We start from the raw sequence: 27,522 nt of genomic DNA on the forward strand, positions 1-27,522 counted from the left end.
CTTCATCGCGTCCGAAGGAGCTTTCTCACAAAGCCCATAACGATAAAGCCCATAACGATAAATCTGATCCACCCCAAATAGTTCATCTCGGGATCTAAGGAATGATGCCATACAAAAAAAAAAGTAAATAAATTCAAATCAAGGATAAAAAGAAGAAAAGGAAGAAAAAACACAGGATAACTTAACATTACCTCTGATCTGAGTAAGCACATTAGTTGACTAGTATAGGCATAGCAATCCTCTGGTGCCTGGGTGTGGGTGTGGGTGAAATCTGGTGCAGAGTGACCACCTTTTCCTAAGCCCTGCTGGCTTGTTGCGGTCAGAGTGCGAGATGGAAGGGTGCCTTTTAGTTAGGGTTTTTGGCCTGTTTCTGCTTCCTCTCATTGTGGTCAACGAGAGGGAATTAACTATGCCATCTTTAAGGCTGGCATAGTTAAGGGCTCCTTTTGGGGGTATGTCAGGGGAACCCAGGGGCTTAGGATGTTCAGTCACCCCCTGACATGCCCCCCAAATGCCCTGCTTCCCTCCCTCACATAATGTTGGTATAACCCTGCCAACGGGACACCTATGTCCACATCTGATGGAGCCTCATCCAGCCTTTGACCAGATTTAGGACTGTGCCCTTAGTAGAGACATCTTTCAGTAAATATTTTAGCAGTCTTAACTTAATTTTATCATATGTCTTGATTGAAATTATGCTAAAAATCACGCAGCCAATGGGCAGGACATGATTCTGACATCACGAATTAGAAAAATGGAGGCAGGAGCCACGACCCGGTGATCCGAAACAGGCTTGGCATGCAGAAGATTCAGCTCCTGGCATCTCGGGTGCCAGAGCTACAAGCACCTCCCGACACCCTGGAGATTCACTGCCACTCATTTACTTATGGCGTTTATATAGGCTGCCCAATAACTGTACTTTGGGATGAAAGGATCCTTTTGGGGTAGCGAGAAAGAGAAATATTAAGGACTTCACACAGTAGACATGCAAATTCCAGCATGGGGGACTCATGATGGAAGCAGAGCTCAGTGGAATCAGTATTGCTCACTTTATATTTTCCCCAAACAGGATGTCGACCTCCAGGTATGATCATGTCATCATCTCGCTCCATGATAAAACGAACTGGACGGCCAGTTCTAAATCAAAACAAACAAAGACTTCTATTACCTTCAAGGTGAGCTGCTAAGAGTAATAAAGCACAGATGCTGAGATGTATTGAGTTATAAATATGCCTGCTCTATCCCAAGTTGTAAGGATATTGCCACACTGGGCCCATTCAGAAGACACCTAAAACCACAGCTTTAACCATGGTGGTTAAGCCAGAAAACCGGGCTATGTTCAGAAGACATCGTAAACCATGGCTTTAACCATGGTAAATAAGCCTTTTTGCTTTATTCACCATGGTTAAAGCCATGGTTTAAGGTGTCTTCTGAATACAGCCTGGCTTTCTGACTTAACCACTGTGGTTAACGCCATGGTTTAAGATGTCTTCTGAACAGGGCCACTTTCTGTTCATTTGAGGTAGGCCACCACTCCCCTCAGCCTTTACTGTCTGCTTGCATTTCCTTTGTGCAAGCTTATATTCTTTCTGTTCCCCTGTCCTGCATTGTTTGCAGCAGACTCTGAATAAAGGGACTAACCAAAAAGCAAGTTAATGATGCAGACAAATGCTCACGTACACAGATTTCAGTCCAACGGTGTTCAGTCTAAGGCAAGAGTGGTTAAGATAGCAGGCAGAGTCAAAACACAATGAGGCAGTCAGATACTACACAGTTGAGAAACAGGGTCAGGAAGGAGTCCAGGCGTCAGGAGCATGGAGCATCAATCACATGGCAAGGTCCAGGAGGTAAGGTAGAAAACACTGGGGTGGGAAGAATGTCGTTTCCAGCTCTGGCTCGGCAGAGCCTTCTGAGCCCTACCCAGGGTTCAGCCACATTATTATTATTATTATTATTATTTATTTATTTATATAGCACCATCGATGTACATGGTGCTGTACAGATAACACAGTAAATAGCAAGACCCTGCCGCATAGGCTTACAATCTAATAAACATTACACTAGGGCTCTCTGGTCAGAGCTCTACTCATAAGGAGTGGCTTTCTCCTGAGGAGTCCTTTTTCGCAAGTGGGCACTGCTTTGCCTGGCCATGGACTGAGCCTGTACCCTCAGGCACCAGAATGTTCAGGGTCTGGGTGGTGGCTCAGCATTCCCCTCTGACCTGGAAGCAGAACTTTCCACCTTTTGAAAACCGCTCTCCTGAGGGCCCAGAACTGCTTTGGGCTGCCCCAGGATCCCTGAAGTGTTTTGTTCCCCAGAGACATTTGGTTCCAATGGCAAGACTTCCATTTTCTGAAGGAAGTCTTCTCATCTCTAATAGCTTCCTTGGCAGTATGTGTTTACTATGCTGGTGACCTCTTGGCCTTTGTGCTACCTTTCCTGATTTGCATTAAGAAGCTGTTGTCCATTCTCTTTGGAAGCTAGGGCACATCTTTAAAACTGAAATGCAAGAGATTTCATACTTGAGCTGGACATAAAATCATAGATACTGGTTACACTTACTTGTGTGCAGCCACTGCTGCTGCTGAGGCAAAAAATGAAGGTTTTGATGACTTTCCCCCAAAAGCTCCTCCAACTCGTCGTGTGTGGCACATGACCCTATTGGACTGAACATCCAACACTTTCGCCACTAATTGCTGTAAGAAAGCATTCCCAGATATTTGTCCATATCATTTACACATGCTCACTCCAGCTCTGCACATTTAATTTTACCTTTCTGCAGTTCTTGTACATACTCATTGCCTCACATTACCTTTTGCAAGCTCTCATTGCACAATTTCATCTCTACATCCATAGGGATATATCTGGATATATATGCCATGTATACAGCACAGTGTATCTGGATACAGTGGGCTACATCTAATGATATGCAAGTCAACGTCCACTTGTGCAATGGAATGTCCCATTCCTCTCCTCTCCACCCTCCCTAAATCTGTTATGAAGTGCCTATTTGTCTTTGTACAAGCTCAGCATTTCAGAAAACTCATCCTTCCTCAGGGGCTACCTGGGGCCTGTCTTGACAATGGCGCACTGGCACTGTGAGCCCCCCAAACCCCATGGTTTCGCTCCTCTGGAGTTGCGCCATGCTATCCCCATGTGCAGGAGTGAGTGCGGGGTTTATATGGATCATCATGGGATGGGGGGGAAACGCCACTGTTGCCTGTCCCTCCCTGGCTTTGCTGAGAACTTTCCTCCAGTAAAAGGGAGTCTCTTCTCCCCATTCCAGAAGCAGTGCAGGAGCGTTCCAGTGGCCATTCAGCTCACTGGCCTGCCAGCCCACCCCCTCCTCCCTGCCTGGGCAGTCAGCAACCAATCAGGGGTCACCATCCTTCCAGCCACACCTCCACTGCGACCCAAAGCATGGTGACAGATGCCGACGTGTTGTCCTCATTGCGCTCTGGACAAAAAAGTCTGGGTAAATCCCCAACTTTTTTGCTTCTGGGAGAAGCCCCAGGATGCTTGTGCAGTGGCTTCTGCATCATAGAATTGACGCTGCACCACCGCGCACCCACCCCGAGGCTTTCATCACGTATAGACAACCCCATGCATTAGTCAAATAAATTCCTTACCACTGCAAATCATTAAGTACATGGACGTTTCCTCCTTTCCCCGTTCCCACCACCACCACCACTGTTGTCTGACCAAACAGGTTTTGCAGATTTTTGAAACGCTATTTCCCAAACACCACTGTTTGACCCCTCCAGCCTTAGGCTCATCCCAGTCATTAAAAATTAGGAAAGCGTGGAGGCAAAAGGATCTTGATTTACCTTGGAAGAGATTAAAGCAGAACCTGTTACAACATATTTTGACCAGATGCTGAACAGCAGTGAATGATATTCCTTTGTTATACATTATCCTCCTCTTTAGTCATTAAATTTTGGATTGAAGGGTAACAGAAGTCATTTTAAACAAACAAACATTCAGGGCTGCCTTTAATGATAGTTTGGAAATTGCAAGTGGCTGCCGGAATGCTGACCGGTGCCCGTATAATGAGGGCTGGTGTGAGGAGTTGGCATCGTTGGGCAGCTACCAAGGCACATCCAGAGGAGGAGGCCCACGGCCAGTCCCTGAAGCCCTGTCACTCCTGCTTCCCGTCTTTGCTGTCACTGCCTCCCTCCCTAAGGGTGTATGGGCAAGCAGTAACAAGGGCAAAGAGGAGAAGCAGCCTCCCCGTGACTTGCCGTCTTCCTCTGGGCAGCGGTGCAAATTGAGCCCAGTAGGGTGGGAGAGATGCATGGTTGTGACAGTGGCAAGGATGTTAGGGACCCACTGATGGCATCCTGCCCAATGGGCAACCGAGTGTGGAGCTGGCATGGCATATCACTTTGATCTTAGACCAGGGGTGGGGAGCCTCTTTCAGCCTGAGGGCTGAATTCAGTTTCAGAGAAGCTCTCAAGGGCCACATTCCGGTGGGAGCAAAAATATATTTTAAAAAATGCCATCATATTGTTTTATTGCTGCTTTCTACACAGTTTTATTGCTGCTTTCTACATAGTTTTATTGCTGCTTTCGACATAGTTTTATTGCTGCTTTCTACAACTTGGTCCCCCTCCAGATGTTTTGCACTTCAACTCCCAGAAGCCCCAGCCAACATGGCCAATGGTCAGGAATGCTCGGAGCTGTAGTTGAGAACATCTGGACTGCGCCAAGTTGGGGAATGCTGTTTTGTTGGATTAACTAAACTTTTGAGAATGTGTTTTGATGTGTTTAATTGCCTTATCGTATCTGGTTGTTGTTGTTTTTAACTTTTTTGTAAACCGGTTGGTGACAAACACTGTAGAAATATGGAGTACACATTCAACTCATATTTATATAGTTATTGTTATCATTAACATTGTTAACAACCAATTACTTCCAGTTTAGGACCTTTTGGTATCAGCGGGTTGTGGGTCATCTGTTAGATGGCTGGTGCTAAAACCATGGCAAAGAGTTCCCCTTCTGGTTGTCAAAGATCTGAGTCCTGCCCTCACCTGTACTTTCGCAGGATCCTGGGTAGATGAATAGACATCCATTTCGTTATCCTCTTTCCTCGGAATGACAAACACACTGTCTGTTTCTAGGTAAAAATGTTCCTGCCCTCCAATGTGGATCTCTCCTGTTAAAAAACAATTGCATCCAACACCACGATTTGTACCTCATCATACTGCACACTCCCTCCCATGTCTCACCCTGTAGCCTTGGGGCTGTCTACATGCAGGAAAAGCCCTGCAGTGGCTGTGAATATTGTAAAGGAAAGTAGGTAGACTGTACTGGGTACAGGCACATGGGTGATGTAGTGTGGGAAGAAGGTTTTTTTAAAAAATTAACTTTTATGGCACCGTAAACGTCAGGGACAAAGGGCTGGGGGCAGCACCTGGCAAAGGGAGGGTAGCATGATGGAGGCTGGTGCCGAAAGTACCGGACCTTCTCTGTCAAATGGCCTTTAGTGAACGGCCAGGCCAAGGGAGGTGTGAAACCGGGCTGAAGAACAAAGCCGAGGAGGGAAGGGGGGAAGAGCCAAGGAGAATTATAAGGCGGCGGGGGGGGGGGGGGCTTCCCTAGGCCCGGGTTGTCAGCGGCTGGCAGAGGATATGCAAGAACGAGAGAGGTGCGCTGGGCCCAGCGTAAGTTAAGCACGTTAAGTTTTTATTATTTTAGCCATTACTGGGTTCTTATGCTATGCATGCTTTTATGATGTTTTAGTAGCTGTATTCCCATGTATCAGCCCTACCCTTAGTCTAAATAAAAGTCTTATACCTCACTTCGGTGAGCTTCTGGCGTCTTTGTCCTGGGCCCGTGCTAAATCCGGTGAAAGCTGGCCAAGGAACGCAGCCTACCTTCCCTTGCAAATATGACCCAGCCACAACTTTGCAGCCAAGGTGGTGGTGGGGCTTTCACATGAAGCTGTGCATTGAAAAAGTCGGGGACTTATCCCAACTTGTTCAATGGGAGCGAGGTCAGTACAGCTCTTCCGCCGTTTGTCGTCGCTCCAGGGCCTATCTGGAGCCAGTCCCTGGTGGAAGGTGACCAGTGATTGGGGTAGGGTATGGGTGGGGGGAGTTGCCAACCCAGCAGGCACGTGATGTGGACCTTGGGACCAAAAAGGTTATGCACCCATGATGTAAATAGATCGACCGGATCTGCCCCGTAGGGGGCTTTGCTGCCATGTCTTTAGAGACCATCCAGTGCTGATAGCACCTTACCTTCAATGACATTGTCAGCAGTCCGAAACGCATTTTTAACGTTTCCTTTTTCTACTTTCCTTTCTTCTGTGAGGTATGAATTATGCTTAATTGCCTCCTGTGATATAAGGCAAGATTTAGCATTCAGTCCTCAAAGGACATTGAAAACACGATATTAGCAGCCGCAGCAGCCCCACCACCATTTTTGTGATTCTTTAAGATGCGTTGATATCCTTTCTTAACTGCAGCGAGGAGCTGGGACCCGCGCACGGAGCACAGCACTCTTCAGGAGCACTGCGCCCATGGGGTGTGTGGTGGGGGGAGCAGGGATTTTTTTTTTTAAAAAAAAAACCCTCTTACCTATTGCACATGATGCTTCATTCCAACAGCTAAGACCAAACGGGAGGGAAATGCCACCCAAAATTTTACAAACAAGTTGCTAAGTTTTACCTTAATGGTCAGAATCAGTTCCAGGTCTTGATACTCGATTTTCACTTTTCGCCTGGCTCTCTTTGCATGTTCATAGGTCTCCGCAACCACACCGCAGATGATGTGTCCAATGTATATTACCTGCATGAGACCCAACAGGCATAAACGGAGGGGATTTCATCATGCAGGACAGCGCCAGCATGGTTTTGCTCTGCCCCGATACATTTTGTCCTAAGGGTGTGCTTTTCAAACCAAGTTCTAGGGATGGTTGTTTGGAAGTTTCTCAAGAGGTCTGTAGTGAGGAGGTCAGTAAAGGCAAGCAAACGTTGCTGAACTACAGCATGCCTACCAGTTAGCCAGATGCATGAATTGCCGGAAGAGAGGAAATGCATCACCCAAAAAGAGGGCAAAGGAAGACGTGGGTATTCATACGTTTGGCATATACTAATCATATGTATAGATGGAAATAATAATTGCTACGATTTATACGATACAATAGTGGAAAAGACTGTGCTGTCTAAGTGCTCACTGTCTTCTGTCCAGGCAGGGCCGGGCAAAGCTGGTAATAGGCCTGGGCCAGATAGGAAATGTAGGCCCCATTTTAAACTGCTCATTAAGTATTTTTAATCAGTTCTAAATACATAAGAACTAGAATGATTTTTTTTTAAAAGGTAATGGCAAGCACTTTTATTCAAGATGTATATAAGACATCACTTCTTCACATTCAGAAATACTTTAAATGCTTTTCTTTGGGCAAATTCATCATCATCAACAACAGAAATATCAAGCAACTTGATATTCAGAGTAGGACCCCTCAAAATCATAGGCCCAAGCCAACTGGCCCCACTGGCACCCCCTCTGCCTAGCCCTGTATCCAGGAGCTCACCGTGGAAGAACAGCTTCAAGGCTCCAGTTGTTCTCCCTTCTTTAAATCAGACTTGGACTGAACAGTCCTTCAAATAGAGGACTGTAAAGCAGGACATGGCCACCCTACAACCACAACAGACCTTCCTCTTAAATATACATCTGCAGGGTGTTGGGCATGTTCTAATATGCAGTCCCAGTTTATGAGAGGCAATAGTAATTCCTGACCAGGGCCTCATTTGAACAGAATGTACACCCTAGAACAGAGTTCTCTGCAATGCACGATAGACAAGTTGACATACAAGAGGCTCCCAAATAAAAACCATGCTTGTGTGAAGTTAATACCATGATCAGAAATGTACCTGTTTAAATGGGAAATTTCCACCCAGGAGCAGAGAAATTACTCTGGTTTTAAGTTAGTTGCTGTTTTTAAAGGCTGCATATATTTTAGGTAAAAATAAGTATAGGAAGACTGAGAAACAAATATTTGACTTTTGAACAGTTCTTCTTAATACCTGACAGACAACAATTGAATATTTGTTTTGTGAGGTAAAGTTTGATTATACAGAGTAGTGGTTAAGAGCTTGTGAATTTGGAAGTCCACAATTCAAATCTCATTCCTGCCATGAACTCAATAGCAAGGTTGGCACTACCATTAGGCAGGGCAAGTGAAGAGGCCATGTTGGGAGGCGTCGGCAAAAGTGTTGGAGGACAGAGCTATATGTGCCACACAGCCTGCCCTACACCCTCTAAGCTAGCCTGCTGCCATCAGGTGCACTGAAGGAGGCTGTCCCATCACCAGTGCTGAAGAAAGATTCAATTATCAGTCTGGTTTGGTTTTAGACATGGAATAGAAGCGGTGCTATCTTGTTCTTTGCCTCAGGCAGAAAAACATCTTAACCCGACCATGCTGAATACGTGACTTTAAGCATCTCAGCCCCTCCATGTGGTATGTTGGGATAATGTAATATTGACCTACCTTACAGAGTTAGCCTCAGGATTTCTAACTGCCGGATTCTATCTCTAAGGTTAGTAGCTTAGTGGTATGTGGCTTAAACACTCTAAAGAAATATATAGATGCTAATTAATAAGTATTCAAGTACAGGATAAGAATAAATGTGTCCTTGACAGAGAAAAAGTAGATTTCAGACACAATCCTATACCTCGCTACCTCAGAGTAATTCCTGTTAAATTTAATGGGACTTACTTCAGAGTAGATGTGTATAGGATTGTCCTGTTAGAAGGGAAAAAAACAAAAAAACAAGAAGTACCTCATCTTCAGCAAACACTTCCTCTTTGCCATCACCATTTTCCCCTGGAATATCATCAGCTGTTACTACAGCAACTACCCCTGGTTCATTCAAGGCCTCTGATACATCAATGGATCTGGGAAGGAAAACAAACAAACCCCAGAAACATTACAATATGGGCCACAACCAAAGATGAACCCTTGAATTCATGTGCCTATTTGTGTTTATCTATTACAAACACCCAAGGACAAAAATAAACACAAACTTTCCCCAAGCTAATTGGTGAGAGGTGACTGTGACACAGCTTTGTATCATCTTACCCAAGGGCTGTCTATATGTGAGGAAAGCCCCACAATGGCTGTCAATCTGTGCTGCATAGTTATATGATGCAGTTGTAGCTTCGCAGCCACTGAGGGGCTTTCCCGTGAAACTGTGCTTTGAAAAAGTCGGTGACTTACCCTGACTTTTTCATTGGGAGCAAGGTCAATACGGCTCTTCCGCCAACTGATGGCGTTCCAGGGCCAATCTGGTGAGCAGTTCTGGTGGAAGATGACCACCAATTGGTTGCCTTCCACCAAGAAGAGGGTGGGGGTGGCGGCACCGGTACCCGGATAACTGCTGGAAACCCCATGCTCCCTACTTGGCATTGGGATTACCCAATGCCACCCTGGGTGAGTAAAACCAGGGGTTTTGGAGGGAGGTGTCACCAACTCAGTGTCGTGAAGACAGCCCCCCAATACCTACATTAATGGGAACCCTCTGAATCCTCCTAACCAGAGTGAAATTCTAACTCAGGAAGAAGGTAGGCCCCCACATATGATATGATATAGGATCCTTCCCTCACCATTAAATAATGTACTTGCCTCTTCTTCATTAAAGTGAATGGACCACCAATTCAGAAATATAACCCAATGCATTCACTGTGTTCACACGTAATGACCATTCATTCATTGTTTAACCCCTGAATTGTCAGAGTCATGCACAAGCAAATATGCTGCCTCTCCACACTCGTTACATCGGCTGTGCATCCGCTTTGGAAAACAACCTAGGAATGTTACCCCATTCTTGAGTTGTTAGTCATCACGTCCAAAACCAGCACTTTGGGTTGTTGAGGGTTAAACAATCCAAAATTTGAACCTATGGTTTGTTGTTGGGTTAGAACTCTGGGTTGCTTAACCCTTAACAGACCAGAGTGCTGCATTTGGATGTTGCAGCTAACAAGCCAGGGATAGTTGTTAGCCGTCTCCAAAGAAGAGGTGGCAGGCACAGCCTAGACAATTCATGAGTTAAATAGCATGTACACCCTATCAAACTGTGGCTCCTTGGGAACATCATTCAGTGTTAAGCACCCAGGCCAAAAGACATGTCAAATAAAAAAGTCAAAACATCTGAGGCATTCTTAGGCCTGCTGTAGTTTATTTAATGGTCTGTAAATACACACACACACACTCACGAACTTGTTGAATTGTTTATAGTTGTCACTGATGTTTTAGTTGTTTTATGAAGTGGTTGTATTTTAATGGAAAATAGTTTTTGGGCACAGTCCTATCTTAATGATTGTAAACATCTGAACTTGGGGGCTTAAGATCACCCAAAGCAGAGGGGGAGGAGTAGAAGAGGCACTTCCTGTCCTCCTGCTCTGAATTTTCGCTAGACGGGCTTTTTTGCCCATCTAGCTGGGGAGTTTCGGAGGGAAAGGAAGGAGGCTGGAGAGGCCTCAGGATAGCTCATATCCTGGACTCTCCAGTCTTCTTTCCTCCCTACCCACTGAAACACCCCCTTTCCTCATCCTCATCATGTTCCCAACCTCTAAGAATGAATGCTTGTCTTTGGAGAGCAGCTGGTGCAATTCTTTCCATGCCAGTTGCGATGAGGAGGGGAAGGGACTTGAAATGCTGATTTCCCCCTCCGAGTTTGGAGCATTTTCTCTGACCTCAGATCTGGGAATTCAAAATATTCTATGGTCCCTCAGACGCTGACTAAGGCCCATAGGATTGCTCCCTTAGCTATTTTAAATTCTGTTGTAAGTCACCTTGAGTCTTTTTTGGGCAAGTCAGCCAAAAAATAATAATCATCTTTTGATTAAAAAAAATTAAACTAAAAATTAATTGTCTAAATATTTATTTTTCCTGCTAACACAAATAAAAGGCTAAATGTAGAGACCCCAAGACAATAATCACAAGGTAGGCTGGGCCCACCTTTGAAATGACTGAATTCTACCCCAGCTGTCCTAACCAATACAGAGAGGCAGGAGATACGGGTAGGTCTGGTACAGAAGCTTTGAGGCCTGGATGCACTGAGTAAGTACAGCCAGTGGCACCAAATTGTATTCTCCTCTGATATAAAACAACTGGGGACGTACTGAGCCTCCTTGACCTACATTTCATTTGTAACCATTCCTTCATGCTTGTCCCAGCCCACCCCCGAAACAAAACAAAACAAAAATTTGAGACATCTTCTCAAGCGGAGAAAAATATGCCCCCCTGCGGACAGCTGAATTGCTCTCTCACACCCAAGGGCTCCCTTTTCTTACTTACAGAATCTTTGCATGGGCTCGCGTGCTAGTGACCACAGCCATGAAGAGCTGTCCGTCCGCTGGAGCAATGTCGTCAATATAAACAGCTTCACCAGTGGCATGCTTAATACCAGATTGGTGCATGACGGGGCGCCCCACTGGGTCTTGAGCAGGCTGATGAGGGTCTACGTCCTGTCACATAACAGAGAGTCATTCATTTTATAGAAAGTTCATTAGATTACTGGGGAGTGTGACTCAATATTACTCAGAAATTCCTACTGAAATTCTACAGTGACAACAAATTGAGGGCTCCATCACACCAGCAATTTATCACACTCTCAACATACCTTGTGTGTGTTTTTGCAGCACAGTACTCACATGATGTCGTCCCTGTCCTGCGCTAATCTCGCCTCTTCCCCTCCTTTTTTTGTCTTATTTTGGAACGGGGAAAGTCTGTTTTTCCTCCCTCCTTGCGCATTAAAGCCACTCCTTTGTCCAGTGTATTGCTGCCCTTGCGCTATATCGGACCATCCCCTTTTTGTTGGGGTCATGTGTATTGGAGGGCGGTCCCACTGACAAAAGAGGAAGGAGGGAGGGGCAGTTCTCCGTTGCACTGCTCAACCATGAAGGGGGAAGGAGAGAAGGCTGAACACCTCGCAGAACAGGCAAGGTCATATCAGAAAAATGTATTAGAAAGGGGATTTAAATCCAGGGCTGTTTCCAAACAGGTGGCTTCTAACGCAAATAAATCAAAGCCAATTGCAAGTGTAATTACACTTGACTTTGCACACTATCAGAATAAGCACCTAGTGTGGAAGCAGCCCAGACCTACTGGTTCCCTAACTAATCATCTATCCTTTATCTCATGGCTGGTAAACTCAAGTATTCCTTTTACACAAATGCTGGTAAATTCATCACTTTGAAAACAAGATGTTTCTTTTGAAAATAAGCCATATTTGGCATTAGCTTTATTAAATATATAAAACTGTTTCATTGCCGTTCTGAGTCAGGGCATCATCAGATGGGGGGGATTTTCACATTCCCCTACCATCACTATGGTCTCCAGCTGCTGTCCCACAATAGCTATGAACTCTTTATTATTTATTATTTATTATTATTTATTTATATAGCACCATCAATGTACATGGTGCTGTACAGAGTAAAACAGTAAATCGCAAGACCCTGCCGCATAGGCTTACAATCTAATAAATCATAGTAAAGCAATAAGGAGGGGAAGAGAATGTAAACAGGCACTGGGTAGGGTAAACAGGCACAGGGTAGGGTAAAACTAACAGTGTAAAGTCCAAACAACATCAAGTTTTAAAAGCTTTAGGAAAAAGAAAAGTTTTTAGCTGAGCTTTAAAAGCTGCGATTGAACTTGTGGATCTCAGATGTTCTGGAAGAGCGTTCCAGGCGTAAGGGGCAGCAGAGGAAAATGGACGAAGCCGAGCAAGGGAAGTAGAGACCCTTGGGCAGGCGAGAAACATGGCATCAGAGGAGCGAAGAGGACGAGCGGGGCAATAGTGTGAGATGAGAGAGGAGAGATAGGAAGGAGCTAGACCGTGACAAGCTTTATAGGTCGACAGGAGAAGTTTATATTGGATTCTGAAGTGAATTGGAAGCCAATGAAGAGATTTCAGAAGTGGAGTTACATGGTCAGAGCGGCGAGCCAGGAAGATGATCTTAGCAGCAGAGTGGTGGACAGAAACCAGTGGACTGATGTGAGAAGAAGGAAGGCCAGAGAGAAGAAGGTTGCAGTAGTTCAACCGAGAAATAACCAGTGCATGAACAAGCGTCTTGGCAGAAGAGATAGACAGAAATGAAGGAGAGAAAGTAGCAGCATCAATGACTACATGGCCCATTCAGTGGGCATTTTTATTGCGCTGCTTTGTTTTTTAAAAAAGTAAGTCGGATTTTCTGGGTGTCTTTTTGCAACAGAAAACTGAACGGAAGGAATGGGAGGCATGCGGGAGGTGGATGGCGTCATCTAAAGGACACGCGAAAACCTTTGAATGGGCAGTAACGAGCGTGCGATAAAGCACTTGTCTGATAACGCTCTCAGTCCTCATTGTTTTCCTGTGTGGTGTTACAGAAATACACATTCAAGGTTGCTTGCTTTATTCTAATACGAATATTATCCTTCAGGATCGTGCTCATAAATCCTCACAGGACTTCTCTTCAGCTATTTCCCAGAGAAGCATGAAATGAATGACAGTACTATGATCACATGAAAGGCCCCAGTTACTGCACTTCTGTCTATTCATACAGACATCCTCTGCTAGTAAACTGTATAATCTATACCATGAAGACTTGAAGTTACATGTAACGCCATAGGGAACATATCCTTGCTCTAGCAGTGTGAAGTATCAGCCCCTGTCACCCTGAAAGGAAAGGAAAGGAACCTCTCATGCAAGCACTTGAGTCATTGCTGACTCCTAGAGGGACGCCTGCTTTCACTGACGTTTTCTTGGCAGACTTTGTAGCGGGGTGGTTTGCCATTGCCTTCCCCAGTCGTGGTTCCCTTTCCCCCAGCTAGCTGGGTACTCATTTTACCGACTTCGGAAGGATGGAAGGCTGAGTTGACCTGAGCCAGCTGCCTGAGAACCAGCTTCTGCTGAGATCGAACTCAGGCCGTGGGGAGAGTTTCGGCTGCAGTAACTGCCGCTTACCACTCTGCGCCACACGAGGCTCTGTCACCCTGAAAGCCACAGGTCTTTAGGTTGACTGCTACTGGGGTGGCTTTCCCCGACCTGGTGCCTCCAGATGTTTGAGACTACAGCCAGCAGTCCCAGCCAGTAGGGCTGATGCCCAGGGATGATGGGTGCTGGAGTCTAAAACATCTGGAGGAAACCAGATTCTTTAATCGTCTCTGAGGGGGAATCTTTTGGGTGGGAATTGCCTTCTTATCCATGGATGCGCTACTGCCAAACATGCACAATTTTGTAGATACGTCTACATGGGAGCACATACTCCCTGTGGTAATAAAAGCCAATGATTTCTGTAGTAAGAGAAGGGTGACTTAATATGATAGCACTTAATTAATGTCAGTTAAGAAAGATAACACTAATGTTATATGTGGAAAAAATGCTATGAAGAAAAACGTACTAACCTGGTATATTTGCATGCCCTGGGGTGGTTTCTCAATGAACTCACCTAAGGCACTCACATATTTCTTTGGCAAGTCAGGATACTTGGATGGATACTAAAGGAAGATAATTCAAGATCTTGTTTTATATATTATACCAACATTTTTAAGGCTGAATTTTGTGGAGAGCATCGCAGGTCCCAAAACAGAATGGCTGTGTTCAGATGTAACATTAAACCATGGTTTAGATTTATGAAAATGAGCTCAGCCTCACCACAGCTCACACACTCCCCATTCCCCTCTCCTCCTCTGGTAAACTAGTGAAGAGAAGACTGGGAGCTTTTGCTTCCATTTTAGCTTAATCACAGTTTATTGTCTTCTCCAAACCCTAAACTGTGGTTAATCTTAACTATAGTTAGTGAAAACGAGCCAGTTTCATGAACTATCGTTTGAAGTTGTCTTGTTTCCATTTACCACAGTTGATTAACCACAGTTTGTTTGGGATTGGACAACACAGCAAGCTGTAGTTATCTAAAATGGAAGTGGAAACTTCTGATCTCGTTCTCACTGACATGCAAGAGCCGGAGAGGGGAGTGGAAGGAACATGTGAACCTGGGTGGAAGTTAAGCTCATTCTTGTATTGTATACTGTTACACCAGCCCCATATGAGCTTGCTTTCAGTTATTGAAAGTAATCATTGCGAGTGGATAAGGGGGAAATAAAGAGACAAGACACACAGATATGGTATCAAATTGGGCCACATTTATTCAATTAGATCTGCAAAGGACTAACTGGGTGGGCAGCTAAACTCAGCCAGCAACTAGCTGGGCTGTTATCGGGTGAAAACATTCCATTCCTGTCCAGATTGCCACTGACAGGACGGCCCCTTTTGGGGAGGGGAGGCCTTCCCGTGTTACTCCCTCCCGGTCCATAAAACACCAGATGAATGAGGTGAGTTGGCTGGTGTGGCTCACCTATCACCATGACGGTGCCCCAGAATGCACACCATCCCTGAATTCCCTCATCGTGCCCGCCCACCAGCCTGACTGAAAATTGTGACCGATTAACCTAAGGAAACAACAAACTTCAAATTAGCCTAAGATGCTCCTGCCCCACTTACATTGGGCCCGTTCAGAAGACACCTTAAACCACAACTTTAACCATGGTGGTTAAGCCAGAAAGCCGTGCTGTGCTCAGAAGACACCTTAAACCATGGCTTTAACCATGGTGAAAAAGGCAAAAGGCCTTATTCACTCTGGTTAAAGCTGTGGTTTAAGCTGTCTTTTGAACACAGCCTGGCTTTTTTGCTTAACCACCATGGTTAATGCTGTGGTTTAAGGTGTCTTCTGAATGGGGCCAGTGTGGAGTAGGCAAAAAGTCTCCCAGCCAGCCAATAAGACTAAGAGCCAAAAATTCCTACTTGGTCCCCAAAAGGATGACCAACAGAAGGCCCAAACTGCATACAGGGACGGGAGGGAGGGAGGGAGCCCCAAGGATTAATCTGTCCCTGCATATCCCTTCCACAGCTGGTGGCACCACTTTGCCTCCACCAATGGGGGTAAGCCAAGTGTCCCGTTCTTTCCCCTCAACGCAACGGCCCCTCGCCTAGGCAAGCTAGACACGTGGGGGTGGCATTTGTGAGGGGATGAAGGGGAAATAAAGAGACGAGACACATAGTTATGGTATCTCACAAAGGCAGGGCTGATCCACACAGAGCAGCTCTCCATATCACCTGACCTTTGAGGAACTGAGTGAACAGACAATGAGGACAAACCAAGAGCAGCCATCTTTCCACTCGGCTATGCAAGATGACTGTTATTTATTACCTTGTTCTTTAAACCTTGTAGCACTTCCAGATAGAATCTGAAGAAGAAGCCGACAAGCAGCGTGCGTCTGTACTCCACTTTCCCACCTACGGCTGAGGGGGAGAGGATGATTTCTTCAAGAATTAGCCTGCAAGCTTCATCCAGCATCTGCTCATTCCAGTTACTAGGGGAAAGTGATACAGCCAAGCACTCTTATTTTAGGAAAGTGTAAATATAGACAGAGTTTTGATAGGTGGAGATTAACCTCTCCAACTGCACATATCGAAGTCAAGAACATTCCAGCTTTACAGGTTATTTATTTATTTTAAATATATTTTATACCCTGCCTGCCCACATATACAAACAAATGGCACTCAAGGCAGGAAAAATGGCACTCAAGGTTAGGATAGCCAGCAATGGTGGTGCTCTTTTGGATCCCGTCAACAGAGCAGGGCTCCTGAAGTTTTATCTGTGTGATGAAGAGGGGATTTCACCAGGTGCTGCATGCATAGAAATGGCACCTGCTGAAATTCCCTTTTCCATACAACTGCTAAAGATACAGGAGCCCTGTCCTCCTTTCCATAGGGGTCACCCTATTTTCATGGGATCTGCATAGGCCACGACTTGACTTATTTGGAATAATGAATTAGGGATATTAGAGTAATTTAATCCCAAATGGGTAAGGTTATTTGAGTATGGAAGATTTTGCCTCAGTTTAGAGAATTATACTACATGGCACATAACCCAGTGATTCTCTGGGTCCACAAAATCGTTAAATAAAAACGCTTGACAGAAAATGGATTTTTAGCAAATTAAATCATTCTCTGAAATCTTATTGCAGATTCATATACATGGAAGTTGACATTCCCCCTTCTCTCCCTTCCCTATGAACTTTAGTGTGTTTGTCGTGTCCGTCTGTCCGTCCCCCCCGCCAGAACAACATGCTGAGCTTTTAGGAAGCCCTTTTGAAATGAGGAAGACATTTGCGCAGTCCACCTTAACCCTCAGCTCTTTTAAAAGAGTGTTTATGACAGACAAACGATTGTTAAAAGCGGGAATGCCGCTCCTCCCTATGGAAGGAGTTCATTGTCCAGCCAAGAGTCAATGTGAGATGAACAAGCAGGTAAGATTCCAAAAAAACCCGCCGCATTTATTTGATGCAGTTGCCTCAAGCCCTTATAAGCAAGGAAGTATGAGCCCCCTTCTGTGGTTACAGCAGTTATTTTATACACGTTTGATCTCTCAAGGCTCAATCTTGTTGCTTTCTCTTTCAAGGCATGGCGACGTGCCAAGATTTCTCGGTGGAGAAATGATATTTCTAGCTTTCGCTTAGCAACCACAAGACCACGCTCAACCTTCTGCTTGCTGTAGCTGTTTTTCAGCTACGCACTTTGAACTACTTTTATGTAGAGTTAAATTGAAAGTTATTTTCCCATCGGTTATAGGTGACCGACATCTGTGTAGTTCAAAGACTTAGTTACATTTTCCCACAATCCGATGCTGATTGTATCTGTTCCCGCAGCAGAACTGAAGCCAATAATAAGACAGATCTCCCCCTGCCCCGAAGCGTCTGATCTGGGGTGGGTGGGGTGTCTACGATGCTGCTTTGCAACTGATTCCCTTGTTCCTGGGGCAGGAACAATAAATGCAGACAGCAGGAGGGAGTGCTGATTATCCGGTCAAATGACTGCAGCACCAGTGGTTCTTTGGCTCTTCAAGCCCATTCCCTGTCCCCTGCCCTGTCTTCCTGCACTTACCCTGGGCTTACCCTGAGAAAAAGCAGTTTCGGGTCTAGTAGCCTGATGTGGCTGCGAGTTGGCGGCATATAAACAACGGAGCACCACTGCGCAGCCATGACGGTGAAAATATACCACATAGACTTACCCCTGAAAGGTTGGGGAATCCTCTGGAGCATATTTGGGGGCATGCAGGGAGAGGCAGAGTGAGGAGAACAAGGAGAAATCCTGTTGTGCGAGTGGAAATCTGCTTGTGTGATGTTGGATGGGCCCTCATTTGTACGTACAGAGTTTCATCTTCCTAGCTTGTTTGGAAGATGGTTAGAAATAATCTATATCCTGCTTCCCGACCCCTCCCCGACCCTCCTTAAGTAGTAGCTGTTTCGATATAATGCCAAACTCTACCATCATCATCATCTTACCTTCCTATGAGCTTCTGAGAGGTGACCCTTGCGCTCAGTGTTGTACAGCCAATGCCTCCATAAAAAATAGCCAGGTCCTCAATGACATCAGTGCCCGGCTGGAAAAGGACTTTCATGGAGGAAGTTGTCACCGAAAATGCATTTTTCCGACGCTCAGCCTGTCGGAAGGCTGACACAAATTCATCCTGGCAGGACCAAGAGGGTGAAATCTGGTTATTCCCACTCTGCACTAGTACTGCTTCACTGAATTGCTTTCCAAAAAAAACAGGTGAAGCTTTAAAGCAAATCCACACATGAAGACATTCTTATCTAGAAGATGCTTCCAAGTTGGAAACAGGGCCAAACTACAAGTGACATTATTCATGGTTCTTAAAGAAGAAAAAGCAGCCTGCATGGGATTGGGGCAGATTACTTGCAGGCCCGTGGCAACATAGCTTTTTTTCTGCAGAAGATGAAGAGCAGCGATGCCTGCTCCCGACTGCACATCCTCAAAATCTGTTCTGAAGGGGGGGACCCTCTGGACCAGATCTGGGAGGTGTGGGGTTTGCAGGGGGGAAGGGAAAGTCCCATTGCGTGAGTGGAAGTCTGTTCTTGTGTTGTTGGATCATGCCCTAGGCATTGATTCCTCATCTTCTGTGCGCCTTTCTCTCTCTCACTAGACAACACTTGTGCCACTTCCTAAAAAAAGTTGACGACTTCCAGCTGTCCTTTCAGTCTTGCTGTAAGCAAATGAGAGGCGCAACGCCTGTAATATCACACATTCAAACATGGGACATTCAGCCATCTGAGCTATCATTGTCTAGAGAGAGACTTTTTTTTAAAAAAAAAGAATATTATTATTTTATTTAAATTACTTATATGACTCTTGTTATCATAAGATATTGTAAGTGGGTTACATAAAAATACATAAAATGCAATATAAAAATATGTATTTTTCCAGGTGGACAAATACTGCATTCTTGGACATACGTTGCGTGTCGTTTATGTACCTGCATGGTCTGATTTTATGGTGGGATTTTGATGCAGAAATCTTTCCCAAACAAAGAATACCGTGATGAAGAAAGCAACTTGAGGTTTGGGTTGAAGGGAGAGGAGAAGCACACTTACTTCCTTTGTGAATGGTATAAAAACTGAGACGATAACCTCATTTGGAGCAAGGTCTGCCTGAGGCTCTCGTGCAAGGAATTCATCATTCAGTGGAATCTGTCGTGTTCCATCTGATAGAACAAAAAAGACCCTTTAGAGAACGTGCTTTACCGATACAGATGAGATCTTATCTACCCCGAGTAACAGAAAAAAGACAGCAGGACATATACTCTGTATCTATATGAGATCTACACAGTTAGACCCCCGTAGGTCTATGATATTGATTGACCCAACAGAAGCACTTGTACAAAGGGTGCTGGCAATGAATTCTTCTAGCTGTTCCAGATTAGTAAACTGTGACCTCTGCTTCTAGTGTGGTCAAGGCAAGATCAAACGTGGGCAGGATCTACACTACTGCTTTAAAACGGTTTATAACAGTAGTGACAACTGTTGGGTCCCAGGACACACTCCATTTACAGTTTTCAAACCATTCTCAAAGTGTCATATCCTGCTTGGTGTAGATCTGGCCCTGCATGCTTGTCACAGTGGAGGCCCTCTTGACTTTTGCCATTTGATAAATACAAAGGAATTTTACTTACTTATTATTTACTGTTTTTCAGTCCTAGTGACAGTTCTAGGTACAACCTGAAACTATCACAACACTTGTTAGAGCTTGATTTGAATGTCTACAGCCTCCTCCACACTCCATCTTAAGTCTATGATGAAGTGCAGACTCCATGGTTTCAACGCCAGCTAGGTTTCTCCTCCTCCACTACTGCTACCATCACCACCCCTTTGGCTTTGTTTGCCACCTAGCTTGAAGAAAAGGTCTGAAGAAATGAAAAGCTTGCACACTATTTTTTAATTATTATTATTTTATTTTACCTTTAAGTTGGCCTAATAAAGGCATTACCCTAGTACGGATTTTAGAGTTCATTTGTTATAACATTATCCTGGATTTTATGGAGAAAGAGTTAGTTGGTATGTTTTTCTTCTCCTCACTCTCTCCAAAATTCTACGGGGGCGGATCTACACTACTGCTTTTAAAGCGCTTTGAAAATGTTTTGAAACCTGTATATGCAGTGTGTCCTGGGCCCCAACAGTTGTCAAAACAGTTATAAAGCACTTTAAAGCAGTAGTGTAGATTCCCCCTAGGAGGACATCAAGAGGAAGGAAAGCAAGGACATTACAATCTCTAATGCCTTCTAGGATTAAGATTTGGGTTTGCAGGCTAGTTTTCCACATTTGGGGGAAATTGCAGGGGTCAGCATACCAGGAGTGCAATGGATGAGCCTCACCATGGGAAAACCACCTTTGTGATCATGGTGTCTCCCTTGCCATGTCCCCCCGCCCATCCTACACTGGAACTATTGTCACTACACAGCCAGGTGATCACTCACGTGCATCACCTTCCAGTTTATTTTTTCCATGGATGCACCTCAATCCACCAAAGATGACCCACTCAGAATGGAAACAGGTTACCATGTGCAAATAGCCTTTCTGGTTGAATACTGTGCTAGCAGAGATGTGGAGGTGGGGGGGACGAGGGAGGGAAGCCATAATCTAGCACTCTCAAGATTTTTGACCTTGATTCAGGGATCCAAACATGAAGAAATGGTGTGTGCACCCGTTACTGAACAGATCTGTCAGCTCTGACATTGATGATCACCTGTTTGGGTACAGGGCAGCTTGAGAAGCTGAGTTCTCCCTCCCCCTTAATGGGGAGTGACGAATTGTGGGGGTGAGCAGGCTGGCAGCAAAGCAAGAAAGCCTGGTAAATAACAGCTGTGCAGCGCCTGCTTCCTAGGAGGGGGCTCCTGAGCCAAACAACGTGATGATGGGATGGGGCCAGAGGGCAGACCCAGAAGAGTGAGATTTCTCCTTTGTTCTGCCTCCAGGGCCTGAGGCCTCAGGCTCCCACACTGGCGCTCCTTCCTGGCACCTGCATGGCAAGCAGCGCCAAAGTGGAGCTGCTGCTGGCTCCGGGATGAGCACCAGGGAGGGGGGAGGAACGGGGCAGCTGGCTCTCCTCCCTATGCCTGCCCTGTTCCTCTCCCCCTGTTTTTTTTTAATCTGTAGATGTGAAGGTTCACATCTACAGATTAAAATAATAATAATTTAAAAAAACCTGGGGCAGGGGGGAAGCAACAGGGCAGCCAGAAGAGAGGGACGCGCAGTCCCTGAACTGGCCTGTGGCGACCAATAAGAGGGCGCCATCAGCTGTGGCACGCCTCCGCATAATAATAATAATAATAATAATAATAATAATAATAATAATAATATATTTATTTATTTCTTACCCGCCTCTCCCTTTGGATCGAGGTGGGGCACAACATTAGAACAGGAATCAATATATCTTAAAAAATTCTTGATTTTACATTGATCTGGATAGGCCTGCCAGAAAAGGCTAGTCTTTAAAGCTGCCTTAAAATCACATAGAGTTAATTTTACGAACCTCTTCCGGCAGGCCATTCCACAATCTGGGGGCGACAGAAGAAAAGGTCCTCTGGGAAACTGATGTCAGCCTAGTTTTAGCTGACTGAAGTAAGTTCAGCCCAGAGGACCTGAGTGTGCGGGGCGGACTGTATGGGAGAAGGCGATCCCGCAGGTAACCTGGACCCAAACCATTTAGGGCTTTACAGGTAATAACCAACACTTTGTACTTCGCTGGAAACTAATTGGCAGCCAGTAGAGTGATTTTAATGTTGGGGTAATATGCTCACCTCTAGATGTACCGGTGACCAGCCTGGCTGCCATATTTTGAACTAGTTGAAGTTTCTGGACTAGGCACAAATGTAGCCCTATGTAGAGTGCATTGCAGAAGTCAAGCCTTGAGATTACCAGTGCATGCACTACTGCCTTTAGGTAAGTGCCCAACCTTTTTAAAGTGGCGTTTAGGGGGTTTGCCCCGGGATGGCTTCAGGATAGTGGCTGCATCATTTAGATGACCTGCCGCCACTCTGAATCCACTCCAGGGCAAACCTCTCATCTAGACAGGATCCAGTTCAACCTGAGGCTCCCAAAGGCAACCTCTTATGCGGCTCCAGGATTGCAGTTGCTAACTTAACCCACTACCAGTAGTAAGATACCTTGCAGTGGCAGAAGTAGTGGCCAGTTAATGGGGCTGGGAAGGAATTTTACCTGCACGCTAATTGGCAAAGACCGTGCAGGGGTTTTGCCTTCCCCATGGCAAGATTAATTCCATTGTAAACAAGTTCATCTGGACTATCAGTAATTTTTTTGTGGATGCTCCATTTGATAACATTTGTCACAGCTTACGTAGGTGTGAAAGGCATTGGGCTGGATCCACTGGTGAGCGGGATTGGGCTCCCTGCTCCCCCACATTGAGGATTCCCATAAGGGATCTCAGGGACATGGCGCCAAGACCAGACCAGCATGGTAGCAGAAAGGGGTTCACATTAGCAGTCTGCTGGCCCTTCCAATCACCACCAGTGCTCCTGGCATGCGGGCCAGAGGAATTGGTCAGCAGGCAGGCTGGGCGATTACAGGATCCACGCCCTATGCCACCGCCAAGCCTATTCAAGTGAGTCAAAGTTGTGGCCAATTTATGATCCCAGCTATGCCTGAGTCTACTTGTTCTCATCCCTCAGCCAGCCGGACCCAATTTGGTGTTGCCCACACAGTCACAACTGGCCTGTAGCCAATTGATTATACAGAAATGCCAGCTTTATCTACTGAAATGCCTCGTTTATATCTGCAATTGTTATTTCAATTTTATCTGTCTACACCCTTCAGACATGTACATAACAGGGAGTGTTGCCTTTTACCTATGGATGCCAGATTGAGAATAGTTTTCCCAGCTGCCAATACAGGGTTCAGATCCCAGGCTGATCCTCTGCTTACAATGTGACCTCCTAAAGACTAAGAGAAAATATCAAAGACAATACCATTTATAGCTCTCTTGAGTTTTGTTTTGTGCACATCTTGTGAAATAAGAGAAATAGATTTATTCAACAATAACTGAAGTTTAAATACTTTAAAACGACCACACCTGTATCTTGGCATGAAAGAGAATTCAAAAAATCAACATCTCTTCAATCTAGGCTATCTCCTATTTCCCTCACTTTTTCAAAGCTAGATGTTTAGTGACACCTTTCTGTGTATTTTTGCCTTCCTGCCCTGATATCATTCTACTTCAAACAGGGGTATCTGTATGCTGTGGAGGGTTGTGGGGAGGACCCAGTATTTATGCCTCATACATTTTCTTATCCAAGTGTTTCATTCCTTCTTTGTTCATTTGCTTAGTCATTACTATAATTGTGGCTATGCTAGGATGGATACCTGCAGTAAAGTTAAGCATTATAAAAACCTAATTGATTTAAATAGGAAAACAAGGGGATAAACTGGACCTGACACAGAAATTCCGTGTCTCTTTTCCCTAACGTTTAAATATGAAAAACAGACTTGAAAGGCTGACATCTGGAACGGAAGAATGATTTGCATACATGTGTTGGGGGTGAGCAACTTCTCCTCCTGCCCCTTTCCAGCTAAAAAACACATGCACGCTGCTTTTCTCCCCATGGGGGAAAAGATGGATGAATAAAATGAATACGACATAAAGGTTCTGATATTTGACTGGACTGTGTAATTTGGCATGAATGAGGCTCCTGAGACTTTCCCATTGCTCCTTGTAAGGTCTCTCAATATCAAAGAGTCCCAACTACCAGGTTCAAACATGTTGATTGGGACTTACAGGATTGTGTCCAGTCCTCATACTTGGAATGGGCACCATGAGCATGGTCAGATGCTTCTCCAGCATAAGTTGGGGGAGATGAGAGTGAGGAATTAGACAATGTTAGGGATAGAACTGAGTCCCATTGACAAGTGTCTCCTTGTTTTCTCCCACAAACGTTCTGTTATTGCCAAACATTGCCCTTGAGTGATGTGTCTGGCAGTTCTCGGGTATGGAGGAGGAAGCCCCTGGGGGATGCTTAGCAAGACTATCAAGGCAGTTGATAGGGAAAAATGTGCCTGGGTGAACCCTACTACCATGTTCTCCAAAGGTAACTCTAGAGTCTGGAATGGAAGGCAGGCCTGTGAAGACAATTATACAAGGTAATCTATTCCTTGGGAAAAGCAATCGTGTGGAAAACCTACAGCCAAATTCCTGATCTGTTCTCCAGCGAGAGTTCTCAGTTGTTTCAACAGAGTATGGTAAATCTTTGTCGTCTCCACTGGGAGGTCTGGGACCACGTTTAATAAGAAGTCTCTCAGCTGGGCCAAGTGGGTGGCTGCACCTATCACGATGCCTGGAACAAAATTATTTTCAGTAGAGGAAAAACACAACTGGCACTTTTAGTAAGAGTCACAATCTGCAGCCACAGCTGGTGTTAGGACTAGCATGTGCCAGATAGACAAAGTTAGAAATGTACATTCATGAAACATCTTCTAAATAATATAAATGAGAAAAATAGTATCCATATGTGTGTGTGTGCTATCTATCTATCTATCTATCTATCTATCTATCTATCTATCTATCTATCATGATCCTAGTTCAGCCAAAGGGAGTCATGGCTACATTCTGTTGAAACTTGTAACCATGAAATTCAATAGGACAATGCTTTTCCTTCCCATGATCTAAGAATTATTGCCTCTCCCTGGGGCTATCTTTACACAGGGAAAGCCTATGAATCTGTGTGGCATCAGTAATACGATGCAGGTGCAGCTTCACTTCCACCTTGGGGCTTCCCTGCAAAGCTGTAGATTGAAAAAGTTGGGGACTTATGCCGACTTTTAAAATGGGAGAGAGGTCAGTATGGTTTTTCTGCTATCTGATGTAGCTCTAGGGCCAATCCGGGAGGCAGTCCCTGGCGGAAGGCGACCAGCGGTTGGTCGCCTTCCACAAGGAAGATGTCAGGGGAGCAGCTCCAGTACCCAGATGGCTGCAGGAAACCCCACACTCCCTTCTCAGCGCTGGGATTACCTGACACCACCCCAGGAGAGAGAAACTGCAGGGATTTGGATGGAGGTGGAGCCAACCCAGCACTGTGAAGACAGATGCCCCCTCTCTCTGTCTGTGTTCAGACCTCACAATAGCCCATGAAGAGTCAATAAGCTACTCACAGTAGCTTCTTTTTTAAATAGCCCATGACCCCCCCATGCACGATCAGACTAATAAACTACTGTGAGTAATCCGACTCACCCCGCTGCCCCCTGTCCTGTTGCAGTCCTCCTGCCTGAAAAGTGGCACTGTTTCCTCTCTGAAGCGCTGGACATTTGCAGGATTGGGACAAAGCTTCATACACAACCTCCCCCAGTCAGGAGGGACCCGACCCACCATCAAATTCCTGTGTATTTACTCCAGAGGAGCAAAAATCCCAAGTGCTCCCTGAAGAGGGAAGTGACTAGAAAACCTTGGGAGTTTGCAGAATTGGGACCAAGCCTTATACCCTGCCTTCTCTACCTAAGGGGGCACTATGAAAACCCAGTGCTAACTGTGAAAGCAATGAACAGCCCAGGTGCACCAAAAAGTGGGAGAAGTCTGGGGTGTTACGGGATTGGGACCAAACCTAGCCTTTCTTCTTTACACTGCTGGCTTGGTCCCTTTAATGCGTTCCTAAGCAGTAAGAGCTTTATCACACCAGCGTTATACTGTGCGATCACTGCAAATTGCGTGCAAAGGACTCCGAAGTTTTCCAGGTTATAATCTGCTTTTATTGTGAAGTACTCCCAGGCATCCTGCTTTAATTGCGCTTCTTAACCAAAAGGAGTGCAATATTTTGCTACTAGTTTTCGAGCGTATCATTTGTTGCTTTCTGAGTGGCCACTGGGGCGCAGGAGCAGGATTTGAAAAAAAAATTAAACAAATGCTTACATCTGCATAAGCTTTAAAGATAAAGACATCAAAATTGGCACATACCAAATTTGAATCGGATTGGGTCATCTGTTGATTTTTTAATGATTTTTTTTTACATTTCCCCCTTAAACCCATTTCCTGGTATGCAAAGGATCTTGCTGCCTGATAGCAACTACAACGGCGACAGCTTAGCGCTGTAGGGGATAATTCGAGGGAAACAGGTATGTGGGATGAAGCTCTAAGCCAGCAAAGAGCAGAGTGGCAGCTGTTTTGACCACTCTTGCCACACAGCACTGTAGCCAGCCCAAACAACCCATGCTGACTGCCACACAACATGATAGCCCATGATGGGATAAACAACCCTCTCTGCAGACCATAGGTTATCAGAGTGGATTATTTTGCCAAATAAAAGGCTCCCACCAGATGAAACGATAGCCCATGATGGGTTAATTAAATCATTGTGGATTAATTAACCTATCATGGGTTGTTGTGATGTCCGAACCCAGTCTCTCTCTCTCTCTGTCTCTCTAATTTGTTCTCATTTTAGTTCATTCTTCTGTACAGGTTATTGTCAACTAAAGTACTAAAACAGTGATCCCAAATAATCTCCCTAGTGGCTTCTTAGGTACATTTGAGACCTACCATTGTCTCCAACATTGGTAACATGCAGTTCCGGAACTCTAACAGGATGAATGAGAAGTGGATAACAAATACCCAGAACTTTCATATCGAGCCCTAATGGAGACAAATGAACAAAAGATGTCAGAAAGCTAAGCCAAAACTAGATGCAAGGCAAGAGAAGTAGCATCTTCAAGTGTGGGCTGTTCTGGAAGCTGTAAAATGTAGTCAAGGTAGAATTCAGGTGGGAAAGCAGCAGGCGTGTGTGTATGTGTGTGTGTGTTTCCGCCCTTCCGTCCCCTTCCGTCCCCCAAACCAAGCCTGCTTTCCCCCTGCAATTACTCTCCCTGCTGCTGTTTGATGCAACCCGCCTTTGAAAACACAGGGTTAGCACCATCACATCTACTCCCACCTTTAGAGTGATATTGTAGATTTCTAGAACCATTAGCAGGATTGCATCTATTTGGTGCATCTGTGAGTCAAGTATTTAAGAATGAAATAATAACAACAACAACAACAACAACAACAACAACAACAACAATAATAATAATAATTTTATTTGTTACCCGCCTCTCCCTCTGGATCGAGGCGGGGCACAACACAAATGCAACATCATACAACTAATTAAAACATTTTAAACCAATACGTCACTAAAAGCAGCACATCATTAAAAG

The 27,522-nt window shown here is 45.1% G+C and overlaps 2 protein-coding genes across 3 annotated transcripts in view; both read right to left on the bottom strand.

Annotated features, from left to right (window-relative positions):
- The window catches only part of NIF3L1 (NGG1 interacting factor 3 like 1), a 130,674-nt gene extending 103,242 nt beyond the window's left edge, over positions 1 to 27,432 (bottom strand). The window contains exon 1 of the mRNA XM_063116189.1: positions 27,415 to 27,432. The gene's annotated coding sequence lies outside the window, so the exon portion shown is untranslated. The remainder of the gene's footprint in view (positions 1 to 27,414) is intronic.
- Positions 1 to 27,522, bottom strand: part of LOC134392124 (aldehyde oxidase 3-like) — a 71,663-nt gene that overhangs the window by 27,331 nt on the left and 16,810 nt on the right. For both annotated transcript variants that reach the window (XM_063116172.1, XM_063116173.1), the window contains 14 exons: positions 26,873 to 26,965; positions 24,532 to 24,683; positions 23,202 to 23,295; positions 19,435 to 19,544; positions 18,328 to 18,512; positions 16,191 to 16,353; positions 14,389 to 14,481; positions 11,302 to 11,471; positions 8,786 to 8,900; positions 6,672 to 6,791; positions 6,243 to 6,339; positions 5,031 to 5,155; positions 2,563 to 2,696; positions 1,050 to 1,137 (listed from right to left, as the gene is read on the bottom strand). In XM_063116172.1, coding sequence (XP_062972242.1) covers positions 1,050 to 1,137; positions 2,563 to 2,696; positions 5,031 to 5,155; positions 6,243 to 6,339; positions 6,672 to 6,791; positions 8,786 to 8,900; positions 11,302 to 11,471; positions 14,389 to 14,481; positions 16,191 to 16,353; positions 18,328 to 18,512; positions 19,435 to 19,544; positions 23,202 to 23,295; positions 24,532 to 24,683; positions 26,873 to 26,965 — 1,739 coding nt within the window. The remainder of the gene's footprint in view (positions 1 to 1,049; positions 1,138 to 2,562; positions 2,697 to 5,030; positions 5,156 to 6,242; positions 6,340 to 6,671; positions 6,792 to 8,785; positions 8,901 to 11,301; positions 11,472 to 14,388; positions 14,482 to 16,190; positions 16,354 to 18,327; positions 18,513 to 19,434; positions 19,545 to 23,201; positions 23,296 to 24,531; positions 24,684 to 26,872; positions 26,966 to 27,522) is intronic.

This window comes from Elgaria multicarinata, chromosome 2, assembly GCF_023053635.1.
Source record: "Elgaria multicarinata webbii isolate HBS135686 ecotype San Diego chromosome 2, rElgMul1.1.pri, whole genome shotgun sequence".
In the NCBI taxonomy this organism is placed as follows: Eukaryota; Metazoa; Chordata; class Lepidosauria; order Squamata; family Anguidae; genus Elgaria; species Elgaria multicarinata.